Genomic DNA, 11,517 nt, shown 5'->3' with positions numbered 1-11,517 from the left:
TTGTTGGAGACAAAGTTCAAAGTGACAGATGTACTTATGTGATTAGGATAGACTGATTTTCACGATCTGTCAAAGGGAAAAATAACTGCAGTCAGAGAAGCTGTAGAGAAAAGTGCTGGTTCTCAGGTAATTCGTGACCTAGTGCCCATTGAAGGGAAAGAAACAAAACCTCTTTAAGCAAAACTGAAAGATGCATGGTCTTTTTCTCCTCCTCTCTTCCCCTCCCTGTACTACACTTTTTGTCTTCTCTCCTCCACCGCTGCTCCATCCTGCACTCTCCTCTTTGCTTCTGTCTTTACCATTCTTTACCTTTATTACTATTTAATATGGGACAGGACTTGATTCAAACTAAAACCATGTATTTTGGTGAAAATACTTCTTCCAGCTCTGTTCTGAACCTACCTGCTGTTGCTTGAAGCCACGTGCTGGTGTGCTGACTAGGGACTTCCCAGATAGCGTGACCTATCCAACTGCAACTGTCCTTTGCAGTTGTTCCTGTTATGGTGCTTAGCTTAGTACTTAGACCAGAAATACGGATAATGTGCAGTACAACAGCACAGCACTTCAAAAATAAAAAAACTATTTCAGGAGACAGGGAAAACTGTCTGGAGCTCGTTTAGCATCACCTAGAGATAAAATAGGCACATCTAATTCCACAGTGCAATAGTTGGGAGCCCAAGCAGATAATCTGCAACATGACACAGAACAATGAATTGGGGTAGCACACTGTGAGAAATGGCAAAGGCAACTGAGCCCATGGCAGATAAGGAATGGCATTTGGCAGAAGTAGTGTTTCTGACATAGTTTTTTTCTATGAGTCTGGTCAAAACAGAAAAGCTCACCAGTCAGCATGAACTGATAGGCATTGTCAGAGATGGAGAAGATGTGTGGAGGGCCCTCCTGGCACTTCTTGCCTCCGTAGGCCAACACCACCTCCGGGTTGTACACCGGCAGCCACTTGTAGGGGTTGACAGTGACGCAGAAGAGACCCGAGTAGGTCTGCAGGAAAATACCAGAAGAGTCACTGAAGTCCATCTCCTGGCAGCTGGATTTTCTCCTTTGCCATGAGAGAAAACTTACATAGATCATCCAGGAGCTGTAGCAGTCCTTGAGGTTGTAGAGGATGGCAGGTCCATGCAGGTGGGTCAACATTGCCACATCCTCAATTCTGTCAAACTTAGGTGGGTTCATGGCATATATATCATCAGGTTTGACAGCAACCATCTATATAATTCAGAAAGAAAGAGTTAATCTCAATTCAGCAACTCTTGATGCTCCTTCCATGTGTACACACAGAGACACAAACATAGAGAAGTAACGACATCTGTAAGGCTGCTCTAATTCAGATTTTTCTTTCTGTTTAACTGTGCAAAACAAGATACGGCTATTACAGGGCAGACACTGCTCCTAGCTGGGAACTCTACAACACTGGCAAATTTACAGGATGTAAATTTACTGTCCTGGAATTGCTACAACCACACAGACAGGATTTGTGCTGGACCAGATCTTTCTACACATTATTGCTGCTTATGATCTCCAGGTTCTGCTCATGGCTGCTCATGGCTGTAATAGCCAGGGGCACAACTGCTGGCCAGTCTACCTTTCAGCCTCCAAGATTCACACTGCACAGTGCCGGAGAGACAGGACACTAACAGCACAAGATTCATCAATACCAAATCCTTCCCTGGAACAGATTTGTTCCAGTCCTGCCTGTTGCCATTCCCAATTAAGCAGAGGCTCTAGCCCTACCAAATAGCACCGTCTACTGGCTCATATTGTGGGTGACCATCCTGTCACACAGCCAGAGCCTGTGGATATGTTGGGGGGGGGGGGGGGGGGCAGATGCACAGGAAAGCAGATGTACACAGATGACAGCAGCTTATCTTGGCCACACTGAACCATGAAAGAGCTTGAAAATCCTGTTGTTTCTCCAGATGGCTTTTCCCATTGCTTTTATCCATTGCTTTTATGCTGTAATTGCTGCTTCTATAGACTGGTCCAAGCTGACTAGTCCAATCCAAGGAGGAAATAGTGTTACTGCAATCATATTTGGTTCAGAAAGATTGAACACCATTTCCAAGCTCAGGTCCTGACTAGTGGAATGATCTTGGGCTTCTTTTGAGAAAGCAAGAATTACAGGCACAGTTTTCAAAAGCAACTTTGTGATACATGTCCCTAAATACCTTTCTAAAGCATTCAAACACTTGAGCAATTAGGATTCACGGAAAGTCTCCGTATAGAACAAGAGATCGTGCATTAACTACTACTCACAGGACATATCTGGGAGTCACTATAGAAGTTTCTAACATAATGTTAGTTCAGTGCTCAGAAGAAGGCAGGAAGCTCTAAAATATTAGGAAACATTAGAAAAGAAAGGGAGAAGAGAGTGTTATGTAGGATGTGTCCATCAGTTCATTCACACCTTCATTACTGATCACCCCTCTTAGAAAGGATATAGTTGTACTAGAAATGATCCAGAGACGAGAAACAAAGATGGTCACAGGTATGAAGCAGCTTTTCTATGAGGAGAGCATAACTTGATTGGGATTTGGGGGTGAAAAGGAGACACTTTTGAAGTCTGCAAAATCAGGAATAGCAGAAAGAACCATGGCCATAGCAAGGAAGCAACAAATAATGCACTTTTTTTTCCTTGTGAAAACATAAGCTGAAATTACCAGGCTGCATATTGCAGAGAAAAGGAAGCACTTTACACTTCAATACTTTATACTCCAATTTTAAACTGTGGAAATCTTTCCCACAGGACACTACAGAGGCAAAAAGCTCAAATGGATATAAAAAAGCCAGCCCCAAGGAAAGCAGGTCCTTGTACACTGTAGCCTGCTGCAGCCCCTGCTCAGTCACATACCTGTGATTGCTGGAGGCTGGAAGTGAACCAATGGATGACTGCTTTATTCTTTATTTGCTTTCTTAAAAATCTTGTAGCACCCACTGCCAAGATGTTGGTTGAGGTGGTTCTTTGGGCTGTGGCAGCTATTCTTACAAAAGTTATCAGGACAGGAGCCGCTAAGACATTTCAGCATTTTTGCAAGATTAGCACCTTGAAAACTCCTCTAGAAAACTGTTTGCAGACAGTGACACTGATAGGCTTGCACCCACTTGCACTGACATGCAAAGAGGACTTTCAAAGTAGCTGCCTGGTCTGCTACCAGTAAAGGAAGGAATTTATCAGTGGGTGTGACAGTGTTAGATGAGAAAGGGTTAAAAGCAGTGGTTGAGGAATGCTAAGACTGGCAAGGCTACAACCCAACCTGTTTCAGAGCATTGCCTTATCTTTAAAGCCTAAACCAAGAATAATTATCCAACGGATACCTTCATCCCAGCATCCAGAGCAATACTTCCCTCTGGAGGCTGTGCTGGCCCCAGTCAGAGGGCAGGGCAGGGCAGGGCAGGGCAGGGCAGGGCAGGGCAGATTTCTTGCCTGAGCTAGTCTAGTGCTTTCTGTGTTCCTTGCCCTCCCTAGCAGACATCCTAGTGCCTTCAGCAGGGCAGGGAGGAGTGCCAGGAGGAATGCACTTACTCTGCCGTCCTCTGTCTCAACAGTTATCTTCCCATCCTGTGCAGCCTTGATCTTCCCTTTTGTGTACTCCACCTTGGGGTCAGACACAAAGCAGTAGGTCTTGGCATCAAATGGCTGGTTCTGGGCTTCTATTCTCTCCTTCTCTGATTTGCACAGGTACAGTGCAGCCTCACCAAAAACCTCCAAGCCAGCATCTCTGCTCATGGCTGAAGCTGAAAGATAGACCCTGCTGTGGTGGTCCCCTGTGCTGTCCTTAGAGTCGAGCACAGTGGAGCTGAACTTCCACCAGCCCTCCCAGGTTGGCTGCTCTAAGAGCACCCTTCCCATCTCTTGGATGTGAGCCGCAAGGTCTTGAGGAAGATATTTGCCTTTCAAAGCTGGAATGTACAAAAGCAACGAAGAAGTGCTGCCACCTTTCATGGCCCCAAGGAAAGGGGATCCATGCCCGAAGGAGCAGGAGGGCTCCGTGAGGAAGTGTGGCAAAGGGGAGGGATCTCTGAAGGATTCACGTAGTCATTAGTAAGACTGAAGCCCTGAATCCTGTTTTTCTTCCAGTTCCCCATTTATGATTTCCCTGACTCCCTTTTAACATGGAGCCTGTCCTAGTCCTCTGGTGGGCAGCCATAGCAGGCAGGAACGGACATGTACCATGGCCCGTTAGAGCAGCTCTTGCAGGTGGAAGAACAGGGACCTGCCCACAGTGAGCACAAGGGAAGAGCCAGCTCATGCCAGTCTGGGCAAGCTATTACTTTTCATGCCTTAAATTCTCACCTTAACAATCAGACAGAAGGAAGGAAGGAACAGGCTGACATCTCTGATCTCTGAAAGAGAAAACTACAGCCTCTCTGAAAGCCCAATACCTCTCACTTACTTACTGCAAGCAACCACTCCAGTTGAGGACCAGCGAAGTAAACCGCAGATACCAGTCCTTCCCTACCCAAGGAATGGCCCAGCGGGGAATCTACAGCAGATTTCCCACTGCAGTGCTACAGCCTTCCAAAGCTCCAAGCACAGGGAACAGCATCTGTGGCAGGAGCTCTCCACCCCTCTGCGGGTCAGTCACAGCATGGCCACAAGCACAGCCAGGGGATCAGGAGCCACCAACAAGGGCTTTCTCCCTGACAGCTTTTATAGGCTCGGCCCCTTCCCTTAGCTTGGCCCCTTCCCTATACTTGGAAGGAAGGGATCGACACTCCTGCCTGCTCACCAATTCATGTTCATTTTCTGCCATATACAGTATGTAAAGAAAGGAGCCACTCTTTTTTCCAATTTTAGTGACTCGGGGACCTAACTGTGGTTTGTAGACTCTTTGTTGTGAGAATTTCCTCTACTGGGAACATGCTCTCCTGCCAGCTATGACCACGGCTGGCACTTCACTCATACCTGCTCTCACCTTTATGTCAAAGAAATAATAGTCCAGAAGGGACCTGCCCCACTGCTCCTGCTCACAGGATGCCTGGGCAGAGTTGCACAGTGGCAAGGGAATGCTAAGCAGGTACCCATGGGGTGGAGGGCAAGGCCACAGGAAGGGAAAAAGGTGATGAGGATTCATGTAGGATCAGTTATGGCAATTCTTGTGGCTTCCCATCACTGCATGGGTCAGGGAGGACAGAAGGAGAGCCTGTGACTGAAGTATGATGTGACAAACCATGGCAAAATAAAAGCTAATCAGAAAGAACAACACCCAAATCTAGCCAGGGATGGACATTTCATGAATGCCAAACCCTGAATACGCTACAGAAATTTAGCTTCAAATACTGCTTTGGCTGCCTAGGACAGTCACTACCCTTGCTGCCAAAAGGAGCTGCAGAAGCCACGTCACAACGTGCTATCAGGTTCTTAGACACAGCTGATAGCAGTTCCCAGGTGAGAAGGATATTGGTAAGGGGACATAGTAGCCACCAAAATGCTAGGCACTAGCCACCTTTGCATGCCAGCTAGGACAGTGCAGCTCTGCTCAATCCTGAGCGCTTGTGACCCAGAGCACCATGTTCACATGAATCCCTGAGGCTGTAGGCTCAGCTATGCCTGGGGAAAGGCAGAGCTGTGTCAGAGGAGAAGCAGGCTGTGCAAGGATACCTTGCATTTATGCAACTCTTGCTTGGGCAGCACAGACCAAGGACTGGCAGCAAGGCATGGCCAGCATAGGCTCAGACACCCCTCTGCCTTCCCCAGAATAAGGCTGTGCCACAGGCTGCCAGGACCACGCTGCCAAACCACCGCCGAATCCACCTTAGCCTACGTGTGTGCCCTGAAAAGCATAGGAAACCAGTGGGAATTAGCATGGAGAAAAATAAAAATGTAGCAAAATTCTTCAGCTCTGCGGGAGAGGCTAGGGGTCAGACAGGACCCAGAGCTCAGCCCTCCCATCTCAGAGCAAAGCACTATGACCAGCAGGCAGCACAGCCAGGCTTCTGCTGGGTTACTCTTTTTCTGGCCCAACAACCTGTGCTCTCAGTTGCACATTTTCAGTGAGATAAAATCCTCATTTGCTCTTACAAAGCTGACTTATAAACTCTTGCAAAGGGGGTATGAACCCCCTTCAGGTCAGGGTGGGCTTTGAATGGAGGTCTTCCAGTCCCAGATGCTCTCTTTTGTTGGTACAGAGCAGACAGGCAATGGCAAATTGAGCTCACCTGGCAGGGCAGGTGAGGACAGCAGTTGGCAGGAGCGATGGGAGCCTTCATGCCTGCAACAAGGTAGCTCTTGGTGCACGAGCAGAAGGGTCTCCTCCGCCCCAAGTCATCCTGCCTGTTTTGGTCATCTTCTGTCACTATTCAGTATCACCCTTTCACCCTCCACACTGCATCCAAGGCTGCAGCACCAGCCTTCCCTCACCAGAACGAAGCCTACAGGACTTGTGTGAAGCCAGAAGCCTACCCCAAATAGCTCCCGCCACCACCCAAAGCACCACTCCCAGCTGGAGCACCCTGGGGCACCTGCAGCTGCTTCTGCAGCATGGGGGACGTTACCTCATCTTTCAGACACAGTGGCTGGCCCTGCTTGCGTTTGCCCGAGGAAAGCTGACCCCATGGTCTTGCAAGAGGGTCATTGTCACTAGTGTTTTGACATGTTCCATGTTGCCCTTAATTTCATTTAAGGTCAGTAAAAATTGACACCACAGCCACATATCTCATGAACCAATAATTCCTAGAATCCCCCTAAGCCTGGAGGATGAGGAAAAGCTTTTTTTAGCAAGCATGCCCTGTGATCGGCCCTTTGAACTCAGCACAGCGGATGTACTGAGTGCAAAAAGCCAAGACACATCAGATCAACTATCAGTTTGGGGTTTGTCCTGATACTGAAATGTCAGCGTGATTCAGACAGGGCCTTTCCTGCTCCCAGGCATGCCCAAAAGCAAGGGGGTCAGACCCTACTCCCCACACCCAGCTGTAGGATCAGAGCAAAGAGCACACACAGGCAACGGGAGCCATTCTCCCTGTTTTCTCTCAGTGGTTCACGTATCCAGCTGGGAGCAGAGTACAGGAAAAAAATTAGCAACAAGCAATGACCTACAGGTAGCCCCTGCTGCCAACTAGTCACAGGCATCTACTGAGTACAGCACCAAGAACATACTGGACTGTTTAAAACCATTTGCATGCAGCCATTGTCTCAAATGCTCTAAATCAGGGCCATGCAGTATATCCACAAGCTGTAGTATCATTTCATGTTGTCCCCAGCCCAGCAAGGGTTAGTAGCTAAAAAAATACACATTAATTACTTTCCGATCTCTAAGTAATTCTGACCCATGAACTATGCAACCAGCTACAACAGCCACTGCTATTACATGCCCACTATTTGAAAAGGCCCCACTTTTCATTATAACAGTCACACTCCTATTTCTAGCAGTTCTCCATTGTTATATGAAAGCATTTCTCGAGATAACAGTTGCTGTAAAATCTTATCAGAAGGTAGCCTGGAGCAAGGGCTGAGATATAAAAATGTTCCTGTTACACTGCAAAGCAGGAATGCTGAGAGACTCGGGGAGTGCAGATGAATCTGCACATCTAGATTTTTTTTTTCTTTGGTCTTAAGGACATGCATTAGATTTTTCTGGCTCAAGAAATAAGTGTACAAACCTTTCTATGTTTAGACTTGTCTGTGCTTTGGAGCCTTTGAATGTTTGACAAGCTGTATGAATAGGGATGACAGAGTTTCATGCAAATGAAAATCACAAAGTGCCATGATAGATCTAAAACTTAAATCTCTTTTTATAAATGACAATGGGAGTTGAATGAGTGGGACACTGCAGGTCTTTCAACCTAACCAAGGAAATTCCAAAATTTCAGCAAGCTGAAGAAAGATCACTGCTTTCATTCCATGGGTCTGGAGTTTTCCAGAGAGCAACTGCTTTAGAAACACACCGTATTTCACTCTGGCAAGGTGGCTATCTTCCCACTTTGCAGAGAAGATCACACATGAATGATTTGCCTCCTCTAATGGAAAGAGGCCGAGCCAGACTCAAAGCAGGCTGTGGACATCTGAGTGCCAGCTTCTGGGTACTGGATTGCAGGGTAAAATCCCGACTCCAGGGGCTTGACATGAAGGTCCTTGTGCTGTGCAGGGGATCATTAAGCACTTCCTTGTGCTGTGCAGCAGATTGTTAAGCACCTTAGAAGGACAATTCACAAACTCTGCTAAAAAAAGGGAGATCTGCTTAGCCTGAACTGAGTGATGATGCTGAGTTACCCAACCCTTCTGCGTCAGTCCCAGAGCCTGTCACTGCCTTTGGAGGGCTTGAGCAGACCTCAGCCCCTCTGACTGGGCTGGCTCTGGTTACTCCCAGCAGGACCAGCAGCCAGGAAACAGGAGACCTGAAATCAAACCTTTTCTTAGCCTGGGGATTTTCAGCTGATGTCTCTCACCTTCCCAGCAGAAGAGCAGACAGATGTTAAGAGTCAGTGTCAGAAGCAGGGGCAGCAGAAGGAAACCTGGCTGCAGCCTGGAGGCTCCAGAGCTCAGCTGGTGGACACCTTGCTCCCAGTATAATGGCTGGTTTTTGGTCCTATTCCTGTAGAGAGATACTTCTTATTGCACTCCCAGGGCTGGAGAACATCACAACTGCTTCACCTAAACCCCAGGATCATGCAGGATTAGTCTCCTACCCACAAAGCCATTACCTACAACAGGCCACACAAATGCCACCTCTGCACTTGTGGAGGATCCTGCTAGCCCTCAGGAAAACCCAAAGCTGCATGTGCTGCGGCTGAGCAGTCCAAGCAAGATGAGTGCAGGCCTTGGGCTTGCTGCTGTGAACCCAGGTCATCGTGGTCCACCACATCTTGATTGCCTGTGGCCCAGGGCCAAGGGTTTCGCTGCACACCTATGTTTGGAGCAATGGCCCCCTTTAATACACATCTTTCCAAATATGAACAAAATGCACTAAAAATATAAACTAAGTTAAGAAATGGTGTGGTGCAAAGGGAGAGATCAGTGCTGAGGAGGGATGTCTTACCTTCTCACAAGCCTGTATCTAACACGTGGACTCCCAGGAGCCATTGTTGCTGCTGCGAGCCGGTGCGGCATGGAGGCGATGGTGCTGCCAGCAGCCCAAAGGGCAGCTGTGGGACAAGCGTCAAGCCAGCACTGTCCCTCCACTGCTGCAGGGCACCTGGAGCAGCACAGGGACAGCCCAACGTGAGCAGGTCAGTGTACACGGCACCAGCAGGGATGGGGGTACTGGGCCTTTCTAAAAACAATCTGGTTTTATGGGGCACTGGAAATTAGTCCAGTGAAGGCAAAGGTCTAATTAAAGATCTTATAAGTAAATCTGCTGGGTTTTTTCTCAGAAATGTAAATTATCTGGAAATGAGCACTCTAAGAAAGCCAGAGGCTAGTGTCACACCCTCTTCTGCACTGCAGCTCTGCATTACAGCTGCTATTTCAAAAGTCCCAGGTATCAAAAACAACTGGAATAAAGCATACAGATTATATGTGCATCAAATTGCAACTAAGCTAAATTATCACTGCAGCTAAGTGTTTTCTGACACAAGGAATGGTGCTCATCGCTGCATTCCTCTTAATGTTCTCTAGCTTCTAGTTTCAATTACTTTCAGCTTTCTTGAATATAAAAGGACTGGGCGGACCTTTTCCTTGCCAGATGTCTACAATGAAAGTTTTCATGAAGAGTTCAGCAAAATACATCCATGATTTCTGGGACCAAGGCTTGGAGTGTGTGTACTGCAGGGAGCCTCAGTGGGCAGGCTGCGCACGTGCACAGCCGAGAGCAGGCCAGGATCTTTTCAATAGGGGAAAATAGACCCAAAACCAAAATGAAGACCAAAATGAAAACCAAAATGAAGTCAGTGCTAATACCAGACTGTGCCACACTGATCTCCCTGCAAAGCCCTTCTCTCTGATTTGGTCCCTAAGATCATCCAACCCAGAGCATCAACCTGGGACCAAGCATGGGGAACAAATCACCTGCTAATCACCCAGCCCTCCTCCAGAGACCTCACAGTGTTTCCACCATGCTCTGGGGTTGCCCCTCTTTTTCCAGGGACACCTCCCAGGCTGATGAGTGCCTCTGTGCTTCACTTCACAGACCCAGGCTTGGGTGCGGGGGGTAGGTTTCATACCCCTGAGTCAGGGGGACACCCCAGAACAGCTCCCCACGGTGGGCAAGGGAACGGTGCCAGGTCTCCTCTGCCCTCTGGCCAGACCAGAGGCTCATCAGCTGGCTGAGGCTGAACCCAAGAGTCATGGCTGGCAGTGGGGCATCCGCTGCATCTGTCTCAGCAACTGGTGGGAAGACCCAGAAAGGGCTGCGGGGACCACAGCTTGCTGGAGGACCTACAACAGTGCCCACCCAGGGTGCTGGTTACCGCAATGTGTCCCCAGTAGGTATAGAAAATGAGAGGGCCAAAACCCAGCAAATTAGACCTCAAGCTCCACAGTAACAACATGAGGGGTCCCATGCAAACCTAACCACGACGAAGAAATGTCTAAGCACAAGCAGGCCATTTCAGAGGACATGGGAGCCAAGGGTGTTACACAGACTGGGCAGCACTCATTCCCAATATTTTCTTATAAAGGCAAAGGATGCTTATTTCTTGGCCTCGCGAGAGCTGGATAGGGAAAAGCAGCCTTTTTGTTTTACTTGTTGAGTGCCTGGATCTCCTCTCTTAGCTCAGAGCTCTGGACTCCTTGATCCTCTGGACTCAGTGCTACTTGTGCCCAGGGCCACCCTGCCTCTCCCCCACCATCACGCAGTCAGAGGCAGTGCCAGTAGATCGCTCCTGCAAATGGGCCAACTGTACATGGGGTTGGGACAAGGGGGCTGCTGCCTCACAACAGGGTACAAGATTGCCCCTTGTGTAGAAGCACTGACACCATCCCACCACAGCCAGGACTGCCACAAGCTCTGCTGCTTGGTGTTTGGGCAGGCATGAAATGATGTCCCAGGAAAAGATGAGATTTAGCATGAGTCCCAAGCCAACAATAACCTGATTCAGCTTCTCACAGGCAGAGGACAGTGAAACACCTTCCTTTACCACCAAAACCTTCCTAGGGCACTGCAGAAAGGCCCCAGGGCACAGGTGTAGGTGCACATCTACTTGTAAACAGCCCTGGGGAACAGCAGCTGCAGTTATACCTGTTGCTCCACGCTGCCAACATCATTTGCAGATGCAGAGCTGTCCTGAGGTGAAGGTCACAAGGGTGCTCTCACAGTGAGCTGCATTGCCTTGCAAGGCTCTCTAGTCTTGGTGTTGCCAGGGAGCTTTTATTACTGCCCTTCATTCAGATAAGGGCACTCATGGCTCAGTATACCCCCACAAATTAAACGTGGATTTACTGGTTGGTGTCTATCTATTTTTGCACAAAGAACTTGGGGAGAACACGGAGGTTTTGTAAGCTGTAGCTGAGTAAGTTCCCTGGTACACTGAAGGAACCTACTTTATTAAACTAGTAATACACAGCTTAAAACACAGAATGAGCTGGCTCTTGCACAGAGACAGATGCAATGATTCCTGCCCAGG

The 11,517-nt window shown here is 48.3% G+C and overlaps 1 protein-coding gene across 1 annotated transcript; it reads right to left on the bottom strand.

The window, feature by feature from the left end:
• Positions 1 to 34: 34 nt before the first annotated feature.
• On the bottom strand, positions 35 to 3,742 carry LOC140660598 (myosin-3-like). Its single transcript, XM_072881586.1, has 4 exons — positions 3,539 to 3,742; positions 1,081 to 1,224; positions 843 to 999; positions 35 to 66 (listed from the first exon to the last, which is right to left on the bottom strand). Exons 1-4 carry the CDS (start codon positions 3,740 to 3,742, stop codon positions 35 to 37), a joined length of 537 nt encoding a protein of 178 aa, XP_072737687.1.
• Between the last annotated feature and the right edge of the window lie 7,775 nt (positions 3,743 to 11,517).

Source organism: Ciconia boyciana, chromosome 16 (genome assembly GCF_034638445.1).
Source record: "Ciconia boyciana chromosome 16, ASM3463844v1, whole genome shotgun sequence".
NCBI classification, from domain to species: domain Eukaryota; kingdom Metazoa; phylum Chordata; class Aves; order Ciconiiformes; family Ciconiidae; genus Ciconia; species Ciconia boyciana.
This window is presented reverse-complemented; position numbering and strand designations above follow the sequence as displayed.